Source organism: Phocoena phocoena, chromosome 3 (assembly GCF_963924675.1).
Source record: "Phocoena phocoena chromosome 3, mPhoPho1.1, whole genome shotgun sequence".
In the NCBI taxonomy this organism is placed as follows: Eukaryota; Metazoa; Chordata; class Mammalia; order Artiodactyla; family Phocoenidae; genus Phocoena; species Phocoena phocoena.
This window is the reverse complement of record NC_089221.1, coordinates 102732070-102749113: the sequence shown is the minus strand read 5'-3', so window position 1 is coordinate 102749113 and position 17044 is coordinate 102732070. Positions and strand designations below refer to the sequence as shown.

The window sequence follows — 17044 nt, the reverse complement described above, 5'->3', positions numbered from 1 at the left end:
TGATTCAGTTTGTTTCCCTCGGTTTATTAGTGGCATTAGTTCTAATTAATTGCTCTATTAAGGAGTTCAGAGAAGTATAAAAAAATTTTTTTAACTTTCATTAAAGAAAGCTTAGATACTTCCAGGTATGTACTCTTTACAATAGGGTTCCAACAAAGCAAAACAAAATCAAAAAACACAAACGAATGTTCCTTTAGCTCTGCTTTTCACATTTAGTAAATTAAATCAACTGAATTTTTAAAATTCCTGTCTTCAATTAGTAAGTGGCATTATTTTACCCATATTAGAGGAAAGGGGAAAGAGCAAGTTTAAAAAAACTACCTTTATTTTTTATTTCTTTTTCAGTTACATACTTTTAAACAGGGATGTGTTTCATTATTCAGACATTCAGGCAATGTTGACTTCATTAGTGTTGACAGAAAAGAAGCATAAAAATGCAAAACATTGTTGGCTTCACCTGAACATACCTGCATTACCTATTATTGACCAGTTTGTGTTGCCAAAAGACTTATTCCTTGGCATTAAAATGGAGCACTTAAAAATATTGCTAAAAAGCAAATGTCTACACACTGGTCTTTGCAGCAAATAAGGGTATTTATAGTTTTAAAATATTTTAAGTCCATAATTGGATTAATATACACACCTTCTTATGTATAAGGAGTTCAGATCATATAAACACTGTACAGTCCAAAAACCCTACTGAGAATAAAACTAAACAGGCTTATGATAAGAAATACAGATATCGCATGTATTTACAAATATCATAGACACACAAATTTGGTCAAATACTGTAAAGAAAGAAGTGGTTTCACATTATAATGGCCAAAACATCCATCTACCTTGCTCAAAGCAAACAAAAATAAAAACTCAGTATGTAACTCCTGTAGTTTAAGACATCATGACAGTATACAAATAGATAAAATGGAAACTGTTGACCAAATTATACAACAAGTGTTTTCTAGGCTGAGTGTAGGTCTTTAAAATCAAGAACTTATAAAGATCATTCATAGATTCAGAGCAACAATGATAATGTCCTGATTTGCGGTATTCATATGGGTGCCTAATTCATCAAAAACAATGCACTGAACTTTTGGCTAATAAGAAAAATAAATTACAAAGTACAGTTAAATTCCTGTAAATGCAATAATGTCAAAAATGTAGATTTATTTACTTTAATTACATATTTTAAATGTTACCTTGAGACAATAAAAATAAATAAGCATGCCCGGAGGCACACACTTAAAGACAAAAAGAAGGGGCTGAGTGGAAGGAGTAAGCAACAAGCTCATGAATGAAAGGTGAATGTGAGATTTGAACAACATAATTATCTTTCTAGCCAGTCTTTTTGTCTTAACTCTCCTTGCAAATTCTGGCTAGTAGAATGTGACAAAAGTATACCTGTGTCTTCATGGCTTAAAACAAAGCATACTTGAAAAGTGGAATGGGTTTCCTTTTTTTTACAGAACCATTACTTTGTTCATATGCAGGCACTTCAAAAGACTATGGGGACAAAGCACCTGACCCATCCTCTCCAAAATAGTTTTCAATCATCACAATTACGCTAAAAAGTAGGAAAATTCCAGAGAACCAGCAAAGTTGAATACAAGAGACTAATGTGCGCAGACGGCAATAGAGTGACCCCATTTTTATTGCTGAGGGTCTTTTTTTAAAATCAAAGAGCAAATAATTAATCAACAGACACCATTGTGTGGCACATCCAAAATTTTCTGCTTAAGGTGAATGTAATCGTTCAGCAGCAGGTTTCAGTGGGATCTCCTTAGATTTCAGCCTCATATGATGCGGTGAGATTCACATTTATTCCTTCTCCTTAGTGTATTTTTCAAAAAACTCCAACATATCTCATTTCTCAAAGTATTCATTTCTTGCTGTCTAACATACATTATTATCTGGAAGCATAAAGTTACATTATACAAATATTTTGCATTTTTAAAAAATAAGCGCTTTTGCCACTTCGACAACACTGTACTTCACTTAGTGGTGCAACAAAAGCAGAGCTCATATTTACCACACTACTTGTGATTCATTTTACCACTACCATCTGCCAAACCCATAGAGCTTTTTCCTCAGTACCTCTGGGCAGTAACTGTACCATGATTTCACAGAGAGAATGTTAATATGACTCATGAATAGCAGTACCGACAGTAACAGTGAAATCAATGCAGATGTCACACAGATAATGATCTTCTCAAGGGATAACTTCTTTTAAATATTTGGGCAACTCTGTTTTCTCTGTTGCATTATCCACTGGGGAGAAAATTCCCCTTTGATTATTCTCTCACAGAAGTTATAAAAATCAGATTAGGTATATAATTGGTTGACATTTAAGATACTGTACTGCTTTCTACAACAGGAGGAGAGCTTCTGAAAAATGTTCTACAGAACTGTAATTCATCAATACCACCTCATTGGTCCATTCCATTCAATGATGGGCAAAGCACTCATGTTTTGACAAAACTTTAAAGCTTCCATAAAAGTTAAATTAGAAAAAAATACGAATGCAAGACAACCACAAAATGAAGTATGAAAGTATGACATTTTTGTTTCTAACAGTGAGTTCTTGAAAATATATGTGGTCACTACAGAGATGATTTTAATCACAAGACAGCAGATGAACATGTAAGTAACTCCCCATGATCTGTCTGTGTCCAGAGTCATTTGTGGCGCTGTATGGTTTTCCTTTTCCTTCGTTTGAAAAAGCAGCAGCACCTGCAGATGGAGGGAAATACTCCTTTTATTATAAAAATACTAAAATGTTGCAAAGTAAGGCTGAATCTATCATATTAATTTAAATGCCATAGAAAGCCACGGGCTAGTGCAACATAAACAGTGAACATACCAATGAAGCATATATATTAGTGAAACGATGGCAGAGTTGTTACTATCATTTCATCAGTGTGCCTTTTTAGAATAGCAAGACATTCTATGCAACATTAAAAGGAGCCACTAAACTGAAAAGGCTCTGCACGAAGACTAACTAAAAAGCCATAAAGTTCTGAACCCCAACTGACCCATCACATTCTATTTTAGATACTAATTTCTGGCAATGGCATGCTGTTATATAAAGTTCATCTTATGTATTCTTTCCCTTTTTTCCTGGTATTCATATATGATTGTTGAAGCCCTTGTTAGAAAAGCAATAACGAGCCTAATTTGGGGATTTTATTTTCATTAAGAATTAGTTTAGATTCCAAAACTAAAAAGATAAATCCCCAAAACACTCTTCAACAAACATTTTCTATCATATTTACGAAGTGGAAGAGAGAAAATACATTAAATAGAGTAAGAATGCTAAGATTGGCACTTTTAATTCTTTAGAGGTTAAAGAAGGTCAAGCTTATCATGTTATTTTAATTAAGGGAAAAATATGCTTAACATTTACAACAGCATAATCAAGGTGATTCAGTTTTGCAGTTGAAAACTGATTCAGTTTTTGTAGTCTATTTAAGAAATATCTGGTTTTTACTCCTAGGTGGAAAAAACGCAGACATGATCCCTGAGAGAACTAGTTTTTCTCACAGTAAATTCTCCTAGTCATGAGAAGATGCAACACATGTAGAGCAATGCTGAGGTTGGTATGAACTGAACGTTAAATGAAAATCACTGATCAGCAACTACCAAAACAAATACACACACATGTATATATATTCTAAAAGTCTAGCATTCCTTCAAATAAAGGTCTGGCCGTTTTCCCCTTCCATACCTAAAAGAAAGTCAATCTATCAGAATATCAAGATGACAGGTACCACATATAGAGAGGCTCCTTTTTTTTTTTTCCCACTGAAGTCCTTACAAAGATGTTCCTTTAATTCTTACCAGCCCACCTTCATAAAACAATATTAACTCAACATTTTCAAGCTAAGCATAAAATAAAAGAGACCATGGAGCTTCAGGTGTCCTATCCAGCAAAAGATCACGGAAGATGAAATAAAGGCTAGATATCATTATTTCTGTGAAATAAATGTAAACAAAAATCCACACTGTCCAGTTAAATTACATACTCTCTCCACTCACATTATCTTTAGTCAAAAATAATTTCAGACCATTTATTGTGATTTATGCCATAATTATGAAATCACTATGGGGCATTCAAAACCAAATTACACAATTGCATTCAAGTAATACATAATGACTAGACCATGGAATGTGAATAATTCAAAATTGTATATATCAGCTGATAAAGGTTCAACTAGAAATATGTGCCGTTATCAATCTTGACGGGTTTTACTCTTATTGAGGTAACTACCAGAAAGAATGGAAATAAATTACCCAATCAAGGGCCTTAAAAAGAGACACCACTGTAAAAGAAGACTCTAGCCACAATACATTTTTCCTAGACTTAGAGAAGTAAGTCAGAATTTTCTAACTGTTCTAACTGTTAGCCACAATACATTTTTCCTAGACTTAGAGAAGTAAGTCAGAATTTTCTAACTTTCTCAAATCTGTTATATATATTTTCTAAAATAAAAAAGCAAAACAAAAAACTACTAGGAGATAAAAATCATTATTCTAAAAAGAACCTTTCAATTAAAAACTTAGAAAAGAGTTACAAAATGTCCATATTGTAGAAAACAAAATATTAAAAAATTGGTATTTAAAAGAAAGACCAAATAATTAGAATATTAAATTTAAGAATATGGGCATATATCAATGGAACTGTATTGTTTAATAAATATAAAGTTTTATTAACAATGTTCACTGTTCCTAAAAAATGTCATTTGTCTTTTCAAATTCCAAAGTTTATTCTTTTAAAAAGTTTTCTACTAATAAAGTGTTGTAAGGTATACATAAGCCTTTTGGAATGGGGAATTGAATATAATAGATGTTTTGATGAACAAGTTCAAGTCTCAGCTTTACCACACTTGAATTAGCACTTCACTTTGTCTGATTTATTTTTTACCATTAATCTGCTTTCAGTTGAGTGCTTCCTATTTCCTAGGTAATCTTTCCTTCCATTGTGTAAGTATTGTTGAACACAGAAAATTACTCCAAGCATTTATTTAAGATTAAATAAGATCTTCAAATGCATTATAATTGTAGAGACCTTTTAAAATCAAAATCAATCTAAAAATGACATCTATTTTTTAGAAATAAATCCCACTGAATATACCCTTGTATTCAGTACACCCTTGAAATAGATTTGCCATTTGCCTAAGTAGAGCTGGCATGCTATTAAACTGACTACCACCAGAGGACAGCATTACTTTATGCGACATGAATGCACCCAAGTACAGAGAACAGAGATGCTCTCAAAATATGATACACTTACAGCAGTTAAGAAGGAAATTGATATTAACCTTGTGGCTGACTTCTTAAAAGTCATTATCAAAACAGCTGATTTTATAGTCTTAGTGATTAATGAATTAGGTCTCATCTCAATTGCCCTGGGCACTCAGTCTAAAACAGTTTCTTGCATATGGCCACTCTGACAAACGACCGTGTTATTTTCCTCTCAGTACATAGTACTAATCTGAATTTATTTTATTTATTTACTTATTATCTACCTCCACATAGAATGTAAGTTTCCTAAGGTCTTGCTCACAGATACATCCCACAAATGGGCACAAAATTGGTACTCATTTAATACCTATTGAATTAATGAATGATTTGCCTCATAAATGCAACTAACTTCTAGAGTAAGAACCTGGTCAAAATTCTAAAGCATGTTCTAAAGCTAAAGTTCTTACCCTTGGGTCACAGACCCTAGTGAAACCTTACAAAATACAGATTTTAGTGCCTGTGGAAGCTTTTCTGGAGAGAGATGATTTGCACCAAATTATTAAAGGACTGAATCGCAAGAAGCACTGCTTTCTAGATCCAACTGCCAGGTCACCCTCTCGCGTCTCCATTTCAGATATGAGGCCTCATCCTGGATGCAATGAGCTGACCACTGGAGATACTGAGTGGACACCATGTCATCAGTTCACATAAGAGCAGGCAAACGCATAAAAAGAAACCATGTAATTTTAACTTGGTACAGTTGTGGGGCGGGTGGTATCGGAAACAATAACTGCAAATAACAGCACAGATTCCAGGAATCAGCACATAGAGAAGTTTTCACAGATGACGTGAGCAAGTTACTTTATCAATAAATTAAATTATCTGGTCTTAGAAAATAACTCACACCTTTACAATTTTCAAGAATATTTTCTCTCCTTGCTGCTCAGTGGCTACATTTTCTTATCCACTAGTTCATACCTCATGTGGGGTCTCCTCAGATCTAGGCTACTGACAACTACCTTGGGGAAAGAATTAGCTGACCAGACATTTAAATCATGTTCTTGTCAATGATTCCCTTTTTCTTGGCTCTTTCTTGATAATTCCTTGTGTGGTTACAGTGAGCTAATACGCCCTCACAAGTCAGGTTCATGCTTCTGACCTGATCATCTAGTGGCTACCCTAGAAGCTTTGAAGCCACATCTCTAGTCTTAAATCACTTGGGAATAAATGTTAAGTTCTGCTTCTGATGAACATTAAGGCTGTTGCCTGAAATACTGTTTAGGTAGGAAACAAGAAATCATAATGGGTCAACGTCCTAAACTCTGTAGAAAACATAGATGATAATAGCCAAGGTTTTCCTATTGACATCACACCACCATTTCCCATTACTGACTGCCCTTTTCTTCTTGGAGAATATGGCTTGTCTTCCTGGATATATGTCATATACTTTCTTCTCAAAAGTCTACCCAGAAACTGAAGCATGTTCCTCTGTCTGGATCTGAAGTTTTTAGCTTTTTTTAAATTTAGAATTGTTTCTTCTTGATTTTACATTCTTTTTTTTTTTTTTAACATTTTTACTGCAGTATAATTGCTTTCCAATGGTGTGTTAGTTTCTGTTTTATAACAAAGTGAATCAACTATACATATACATATATCCCCATATCTCCTCCCTCTTGCGTCTCCCTCCCACCCTCCTATCCCACCCCTCTAGGTGGTCACAAAGCACCGAGCTGATCTCCCTGCTTCCCACTAGCTATCTATTTTACATTTGGTAGTATATATAACTCCATGCCAGTCTCTCACTTTGTCCCAGCTTACCCTTCCCCCTCCCCGTGTCCTCAAGTTCATTCTCCCATTCTCTATGTCTGCGTCTTTATTCCTGTCCTGCCCCTAGGTTCTTCAGAACCATTTTCTTTTTTTTAAGATTCCATATATATGTGTTAGGATACGGTATTTGTTTTTCTCTTTCTGACTTACTTCACTCGGTATGACAGTCTCTAGGTCTATCCACCTCACTACAAATAACTCAATTTCGTTTCTTTTTATGGCTGAGTAATAGTCCATTATATATATGTGCCACATTTTTTTTATCCATTCATCTGTCAATGGACACTTAGGTTGCTTCCATGTCTATTGTAAATATAGAGCTGCAATGAACATTGTGGTACATGACTCTTTCTGAATTATGGTTTTCTCAGGGTATATGACCAGTAGTGGTATTGCTGGGTTGTATGGTAGTTCTATTTTTAGTTTTTTAAGGAACCTCCATACTGTTCTCCATAGTGGCTATATCAATTTACATTCCCACCAACAGTGCAAGAGGGTTCCCTTTTCTCCACACCCTCTCCAGCATTTATTGTTTGTAGATTTTTGATGATGACCATTCTGACTGGTGTGAGGCGATACCTCGTTGTAGTTTTGATTTGCATTTCTCTAATGATTAGTGATGTTGAGCATCGTTTCATGTGTTTGTTGGCAATTGGTATATCTTCTTTGGAGAAATATCTATTTAGATTTTCTGCCCATTTTTGGATTGGGTTGTTTGTTTTTTTGATGTTGAGCTGCATGAGCTGCTTGTAAATTTTGGAGATTAATCCTTTGTCAGTTGCTTCATTTGCAAATATTTTCTCCCATTCTGAGGGTTGTCTTTTGGTCTTGTTTATGGTTTCCTTTGCTGTGCAAAACCTTTTAAGTTTCATTAGATCCCATTTTTTAATTTTTGTTTTTATTTCCATTTCTCTAGGAGGTGGGTCAAAAAGGATCTTGCTGTGATTTATGTCATAGGGTGTTCTGCCTATGTTTTCCTGTAAGAGTTTGATAGTGTCTGGCCTTATATTTAGGTTTAATCCATTTTGAGTTTATTTTTGTGTATGGTGTTAGGGAGTGTTCTAATTTCATTCTTTTACATGTAGCTGTCCAGTTTTCCCAGCACCACTTATTGAAGAGGCTGTCTTTTCTCCATTGTACATCCTTGCCTCCTTTATCAAAAATAAGGTGACCAAACATGTGTGGGTTTATTGGATCTGAAGTTCTTATCTGTCCCTACAATGACTCACTGGCTCATCCACTGATTGAGGGACCGCTGGTACCTGCCAGACCCCACCCACTTAGGACTCCAGAACCTAGCCTCTCCTCTCCTCGTCTCGTTGATGAGTATATAGAAAATATCTTTCATGACGTCTAAACTTTAGTTCATTGACAAAGGATTTTTCCCCTTAAAACTTATACTTGAAATGTAATTTCATTTCTCTAGGTCTCTTGATTACAAAAATGAGAAACTGTTTGGTTAGGCAATTAAGTTTAGATCAGAGAGCAAGACCATGTAACTACTCTAACTAAGAACCTGCAGACCCATCCTCACCTTCAATTTCTTCCTCTCCATCCATGTGCAATTAGTTCCTCAAGTCTGAAATGACTTTTAAAATCTCCCCACCCTCTCATGCTGGCTTATTTCATAACTTCTTGCCTCCACCATGGCTAAGAGCCTTTTAACTGACTTCTAGCATAAGACCCTCCTCTATCCAATCTGCCATCCAAACTTCCCCCATCATAATATGGCCATGCCCTTTTCCTCTTAAATCTCAGCAATGGTTCTCCACTGTCTGAGGCATTAAGTCCACACAGCTTTTAAAATTTGGCTCCAACCTATTTCTACTCTCCTCTCAGTCTCATCCTCCATCAGCCTTCCTTACCAGGCAGCCTGTACTTTAGGAGGAAGTAAAGAAAGCGGGGAGGAAGGGAGGGAGGGAAGGAGGGAATGGAGATTTTCTGCAATCTGAGAAACCCAGGAAGCAACATAAGTCTCAAACTGCTGCTGAATTAACTTTCTTAAGATTCAATCTGATTATACCATTTCTTGGCTTAAAACCCACAGCATGCTTTCTTGTGCTAAGAAAGATCATGTCCAATTTATTTATATTTTAACGTGCTACATCCCTTCCCTTGGAGATTGGGCACCTAGCCTATCTCAGTTCCCATTAATATATTCACACTCTCTATGTGCAGGGGTTACTACTCAAACTAACCCATTCTCTCCTTGCTCCACATTGTCGCTCAACCTCTTCTCTCTGACCCACATTCCCTTGCCAAATCATACTCATCTTTGAGAACTACTGCAAATGTATCCTTACCCACGAAGACTTCCTGATCTTCAGCTAGAAGTGCATACTCCAGTCTCTGAACTCCATACTGCTAATCCTATAATACCTTGCTTTAGACCAGTGATTCTCAAACCTGGTTGCTCCTTAGAATTGGCTTAAAGGCATTTTAAAAATACTGGTGGGCTTCCCTGGTTGCACAAGTGGTTGACAGTCCGCCTGCCGATGCAGGGGACACGGGTTCGTGCCCCGGTCCGGGAAGATCCCACGTGCCGCGGAGCGGCTGGGCCTGTGAGCCATGGCCGCTGAGCCTGCATGGGGCCTGTGCTCCGTAACGGGAGAGGCCACAGCAGTGAGAAGCCCGCGTACCACAAAAAAATAAATAAATAAAAAATAAATACTGGTAACCAGACGCTACCACTCAGAAAGTACAACTTAAGTACTGGCATATTTTTAAAACTCCCCAGATGATTGTGATATGAAGCCAGGGTGAGAACCACTATGTAGAAGTCACTGGTGTACTTACTATCTTCTCTAATGGAACGAAAGGGCCTTGACTTATCTTCATAATCATCATATTACCAAACACACAATAACTGTTCAGTAAATGATGGAAAGGGGGAAAAAAAGAGAAACAAAGGAAAAAAGATGACTTCACAATACTTAAAAACACAATAACTAAACTTAAAGGAAGCCTTGTTCTCCTAAATTCCTGGAAGAAATGATGAGGGTGCTATCATTTGTATCACCCGCCTTAAAAAAAAAAATCTCCACTACAGTAAAAAAAAAAAAGGTAAGGCAAAATCTCATTACTAATGTAGGAGCCACTTTATCTTGGGGGAAGAGACTATTTTCCATCACTTGGAAATCATACATTTACCCCATGAGGTACTTATTCTAGGAAACATGAGACTCTAAAATATCTGTTGTAGAATACATTCTAGTAATGAGATGGGGTGAGAGGGATCTCTGCCAATCAGAGGCAAGAAGAAAAGAAGGAAGTAGGAAACAAATTCTGAAAAAGAATTCTAAGCAGGTCTCTAGCTACCCATAAAACGGTGGAAGAGAGAAGAGAAGCATTAGATGCAATTTAGAAAGAGAAATCATGCTCACGTTTCTTAATCACAGACTAAGAGGATATAAGGAATGCAATAATAAGCCTGTAGGAATGTCAGAATAACCCTGATTAGAGACAAGACAAAATGCTGTGTGTTTTAAAAGAGTTTTTAACCAGTGAAGAGTTAGGGAAGTTCTGAGGATTTCTGTAACCCATCTGGAATAAAGCTTCACTGAAATCATGGATTGCTATCCATTTTTCTAAATAACTGCTTTATTCAGATATAATTCACACATCATTAAATTCACCTTTTTAAAGTGTACAATTCAGTGGTTTTTAATATATTCAAAGAGTTTTGCAGCCCTCACCGCTACTTAACTTCAAAACATTTTCTTCACTCCATAAAGAAACCATAGAACCTATCAGCAGTCACTCCCATCTTCCTCAAAGCTGCCGGAGGCAATCACTGTCTATTTTCTGTCTCTATATATTTGCTTATTCTGGATATTTCATGTAAATGGATCATATAATACGTGGCCTTTTATGTCTGGCTTGTGTCACTTAGCATCATGTTTTCAATTTCATTTTTTATATTGTTAACTGATAGTCCATTGTATGGATACACTACATTATGTAGTCAATTATTTAGTAATAATTTGTTGAGGTCTTGGGGATCTTAAGATAAAAAAGACCTTGTTTTTAAGAAATCCAAGAAGTTTCAAGAAGTGAGAGATAGATAAAGAGAATAACATATCAATGGCCAACTTAAGGAACTGACGGAACATAGACTTCAGAATGGAAAATGAGGCTGGGAAAGACAGGCAGGAGCCAGACCAGGAAAGGCATGAAGGGCCTGGTGCCTTGCCAAGTGATCTAGATTTGATGCTCTATGCAAAAGAGAACCTCACTTCAGGAAGAGCCTTCCCACCATTTTCCTTTTTCTCATTTTCCAACACCTACAGATAAAAACCCAAACCATAAATACACACACTCACGCCCATCTCAGCTAAATAAATTACTACTCATTCTTCAAAGCCCCCTCCAAAAAGCATTCTCTGATCATTCTGTCAGTAAACACTCATTTTCTTTACAAGCTCTAACGGATTTTTCATACCTTTTTCATAGTATTTATCATACACTGATAAATGCTAAAACAACTGCAATTACCCCCACTGGAGTATGATCTACTTAAGGGCAAGGACAGTATCAGATATTTCTGAAATCCAAGCAGTGTAACTGTTGAATGAATACATGGAAAAATGTAATAGATTTGGTGGAAAGCACGTCTCTCGGAGGATGCGAACACAGAAGAGTCAGTTTCAGTGAAGAGTGGTGTGAAGGTAAAAATACAGAACACTGACGGAAGAGGCACAAGCCTGGGAAGAGCACAGATGAGAGGTGACTGGCAGCCGGAAGGGGAGAAACAGATAGGGGTGATAATGGCAACTGAGCACTTGCCATGTGCCAGACAAAATAACTGTGCTTTATCACATTTAATTTTCTCAACAACCTATGAGGCAGCTATTATTAGCCTCACTTTACAGGAAAAGAAACAAGCTTGAAGAAGGAAACGAACAGTGCCAGAAGTAGGATTCTACAACCTATGTTTAATTGCAAAGGCCATGTGCATTCTTATCTGCCACATGCCACCCACCTTTATAACTGTGCTTAGGATTGCACAAGCACATATATACTGTTGCTTTTATTTCTGACATAAAAATACACAAGTACGTAGCTGACTAATTATATCCTGAAATCCACCAAACTAAGTCATACTGACCATGAATAAATTCCACAGTCAAACTGGTTAAAATGGACATTTGATCATTACTCTTTAAAAAGAAATATCCACAAAAATTTCCTCATCTTGCAGCCAGCAAATGAGCACTTATGTAAGGTTCCCTTTGGATAATGAGTAAATGTTCCAAAATTTACTAATTTAAACAACTGTCTTTATTCACTCCAAGGCTGACTCAAAATCTGTCCTAAAATTGAGCGAAGCATTTTAAACACAGCGTTACAACTAAAGGCAAGGGCAAGAAAATGTTTAAATTCAACATTATTGCAACAGATAAGAATATTATTTTTCATAATATCTGTAATTAGCAGGAACTATTTAGATGAGGATTTTTCATAACACTCTCTCACTATAGTTTCTCAATGTATACCATGTGTATTCAATGGCAATATAATTAGTAAGTGAAATACTGGTTTAGTGATACTATTGCTATGGGTATTTAACAATTACTAACAGGAAAAAAAGAAAGCTTAACTCAAAAACTTGCCTTTCTATTTAAAATAGCAAATAAAGCCTTGTGTTACAAAACAAATACATAAGCGCAAGCAAGGTTGGTGTATCATCTACTCAATAAAAAAGTGCCCCCAAATCTATGTCACTTGAAGCAAAAAAGTTGCAGCAGGCAAAAGAGCTCCTCAATTATTTCTTGCTTTTCAGAGCTAATGTAAATGACATCAAATACTTTTGGACAACTTTTACCAATTATAATTTCTATGTTGAAAAGTTTGTTTTTAAAAAACACAAAATGGTGCTAAATCTTTGAAATTACAGTCAACGGAGCTATTTCTGCCTGCCTACACTTGAGAACTCACCACATGTTCAACACTTTCTGGCAGCTAAACACAAAAAAAAATACAAGGAAAAAGAGAGAGAGAGAAAGAGAGATCATCAGAAACTGCCCACATTGAAATTATCACATTGTTTTTCAAGCTTAATTTTTTTCCAAGCAGAATTATTATAATTTACTTTAACAAAAAAAGTAACTTAAAACTAATATTAATACATGCAGCATACTACAAAATTAATAGTTATTTATTCTTATGTTTACAGAAAAAATGAGCATCTAGAGTATAGCAATAACTTTCATGCATCAACATTCCTAAAAATAAAAATATGCTGTTAACTCTAAATAAGAATTTGAGCATAGTTCTTAAATAACTATTTTTGTATTATTAAAACATCTACTGAAATCGCTCTATTTTAAACTTAGTGATTAAAAAAATTAAATATACCACTTGTTTTGCATGCATCTATTCCTTGAAAAAAATTTCCTTAAATAACTGTAATGACTATAAATCTCAAACATGCACAGTTTAAGAAAGAAAAGTTACTAAATCAGGAAAAACCAATACATACTTGGTTTCATCCATCACTTCTACTTCCGTAGGGGCTGTGATAGGTGCATTTGAACGTCCTGCAGTAGGATCATCTGTGTTTAATTCTCCATTTGTAGAACTTACAACCTGCAAAAAAGAAAAAATACACACACACACACACACACACACACACACACACAAAGTAACAGGTTATACAATGATAAACATAAAGTATTTAAATTAGAAAGTTAATATGAGGAACACAAAACAATTAGTATGCAGTTGTTCATAACTGAATATACTAATAGGTCTACATTTTATTAAAGATAAGGTCACTCATTATTTGCTTTGCAACTTACTTCCTTTTCATCTTGAAATCTGTCCTCTGGTTTTTAAGGCTAACGCAATCAGTTCCCTCTTGTGTGCCAGTATCTTTTGGTACCTTGCTACATCATGAATTACTTCCTTTGGAAACTTCAATATTGTTCCTTCCAATGGATCCTTCATTTCAATCTGTAATCATGCTCAGGTCTCACTCTCATGTTGCCCATTCATTCACCCAGTTGTTCAAGCTCCAAATCCAGAAGTTACTGTGATTCCACTCTTTGACTTAAACCATCAGCAGATCCTGTTAAATCCTCCCCTGACACACACCCCAAACCTAATCGGTCCTCCCCACTCTATGACTACCAGATCTGCAGTCCAGACCACCATTATCTCTTGAGTGAAGAAGAGCAAAAACCTATTAACTGGTCTGCTTTTACCCATGCCCACTTCCCGTTAATGGATTGTCTACACAACAACCAAGGTGCTCCTTTTAAGATGTAAATTAGATAACACATAATTCTCTGCTTAAAGCTCTTCTAATGTCAACTTCCTGATTTCATTTAAAATAAACAACCATACTCTTTACTCCAATTTACAAAGCCCCACAAGATCTGAATCCTGCCTACCTCTCTGATCTCATAGCACTTTCCCTTTGCTCACTAGCCTCCAACAAATGTCAAGGTTATTTCTACTTTAAGGCCTTGGAACTATCTATTCTCACTCCCTGGAATTCTCTTCTTGCTTATTGTCTGTTTTCTTACCTTTCAGATTCTCAGAGAACATCTCTAAAACAGGACTTTTCCAACATACAATCTAGAACTTCCATGCAGGCACACTCTTACATGTTATACTTCACTTTTAATTCTTTGTATAGCATTTATCCATGTTGATGTTTTTCTGATAGACTGATTGATGTGTTTCTTGATACCCACCCCCATCTCCATTAAAATTAAGCTCCGGGCTTCCCTGGTGGCGCAGTGGTTGAGAATCTGCCTGCTGGTGCAGGGGACATGGGTTCGAGCCCTGGTCTGGGAGGATCCCACATGCCACGGAGCAACTAGGCCCGTGAGCCACAACTGCTGAGCCTGCGCGTCTGGAGCCTGTGCTCCGCAACAAGAGAGGCCGCCATAGTGAGAGGCCCGCACACCGCGATGAGGAGTGGCCCCCGCTTGCCACAACTAGACAAAGCCCTCGCACAGAAATGAAGACCCAACACAGCCAAAAATAAATTAATAAACTCCTACCCCCAACATCTTCTTTAAAAACAAACAAACAAAAATTAAGCTCCATAACAGCAAGAGCTTTGTGTTGTTCCCCAAGAGATCTCCCCACTCTATCTGGCACAGAATAGGCACTCAATAAATATTTGTTGAAATAAATGAATACATGCATGCATGTATGAAATCTTAAAGCAAGATAAAAACCATAACAAAACTCCCAAATTCTCTTGGTCCTACAAAGTGACCTTACTGTTTTATCTCTTGTTTTCCTCCAAACTTCTTGAAAACTATTGTCTTAACTTACCACTTCCATTTTTATAAAATTCTCCATTTATTCCTTAACTCCTCCCAATCTACACTCTGTCCCTACATCAGAACTCAAATAAGAGTTTATCTGAAGGTTGCCAATGATTCCTAGAAAATATGTTAATAGTCTTTGTTCAGTCTTCATTTGCCTGTACATCTCCCTATGACTTGGCACCAGCTAACAACTTAGGAGTAAGACGAATCTAGATTCAAAACCTAGTTCTACCACTTACCAGCTATGTGACCCTGGAAAGACATCTTACATTGCTAAACCTCAGTGTTCTCAACTATGAAATTGGAAACAGAAGTATCCATTTAATAAGGTTGATATCAGGATGAAATGAAATTAATATATAAAGCGCAGTGACTGGCATATAGTAAGAGTTCAACAAATGGTGGCCATCATTATTACTGTCAGTCTGACCTAAAGTGTGGCTTCAACTGTCATCTCTATGTAAAGGATTCCCTGAGCCTAACCACTCACCCACATGGCCAGTTAGCTAGACCAAGTTTGGCACCTCACTCAGTATTTCTAAAACCTAATTTATCATACTCCCTTTTAAATCTGTTACTTTCCCTATAGTTCCTATTTCTGTTAAAGCCCTAGCCTCTTCCCAGACCTCCAGGCTCAAAATCTAAGAATCATTTTTAATGTTTTCTCTACCTGATCTCTTTATAATGTAACAAGGGCCTAAGCATCAGAGTTGACAGGTGACTACTAGACTTAAGACTTCCATTTACGGAAGCCCACATATTTCTAAAACTTAAGTTCAAAGAGGCTACAACACGTCAGGCACTGCTCTAGGAACTTGGAATACCATAGTAAACAAGAGAGACAAACATCCCTGCCCTTGTGGACTTAATAGTTTAGCTTGGAGAAATATGCTCTCTCCCCACCAACTCAAGAAGAATAACCAGAAATCAATCAATGTATCTAGATTAAGTCATGATTTATATATATCCTATATGGAACACGTACTTAGAAATGCATTTGTGCCTACAGCTGAAAATATAAAACTGCCTTCATCATCTTTAGAGGCAATCCAATGGGAGGAATACTCCTATGTCTAAGTCGCCCTCTCTGCTTCTGTGGCACTTGCTTCCTCCTTTCTGTCATTCTATTGATCTCTGTGGCTCTGTGTCAATTTTTTCTCTTAAAATTCTCCCTCTTTCTGAACACATTAAAAAATACTTATTTGTTGTAATTACTAAATATAATTGGGTTCTTTATTCTTAATTTTTAAAATGTCAGAGCCTCTGCAATGAACTGGAAAGGAATTAGAAAGCAGAATTCTTATCCTATACTTTTGTATTCTCCACCACCTTTAACTAGCAGAGTGCCTTGCATGTAGTGGATAATCAAAACAGTTCACTGAACAATTTCCATTGTTCTTTCCTTAACAATAATTATTCAATGGGTTTCTTTTCCCACTTTTGTTCAATGGCCCTAAATAGGTGGAGGGAGGCCCCCTCAACTTATAGGCAGCTCCCCAAAAGTATCTTCCCCTACTTAAGCAGCACAAATGAAAATTTGAAACTCAAGTACTCTACATTTCCAGCAACAGTAACTATATATGCATTATAATTATAAAATCTGATTTATGTCACTTCACACACAGTCATAAGTGACTTTAACAGTCTTTATTTTAGTGAAATGTTTCAAGCTTCATTCTTCACTGATCAGA

At 36.2% G+C, this 17044-nt stretch overlaps 1 protein-coding gene across 1 annotated transcript in view; it reads right to left on the bottom strand.

Moving 5' to 3' along the window:
• Positions 1 to 307: 307 nt before the first annotated feature.
• The window catches only part of CSNK1G3 (casein kinase 1 gamma 3), a 129907-nt gene continuing 113170 nt past the window's right edge, over positions 308 to 17044 (bottom strand). Inside the window, exons 11-13 of the mRNA XM_065874674.1 lie at positions 13547 to 13653; positions 13003 to 13026; positions 308 to 2727 (exon numbers count right to left, since the gene is read on the bottom strand). Coding sequence (XP_065730746.1) covers positions 2673 to 2727; positions 13003 to 13026; positions 13547 to 13653 — 186 coding nt within the window. The 3' untranslated portion in view covers positions 308 to 2672. The remainder of the gene's footprint in view (positions 2728 to 13002; positions 13027 to 13546; positions 13654 to 17044) is intronic.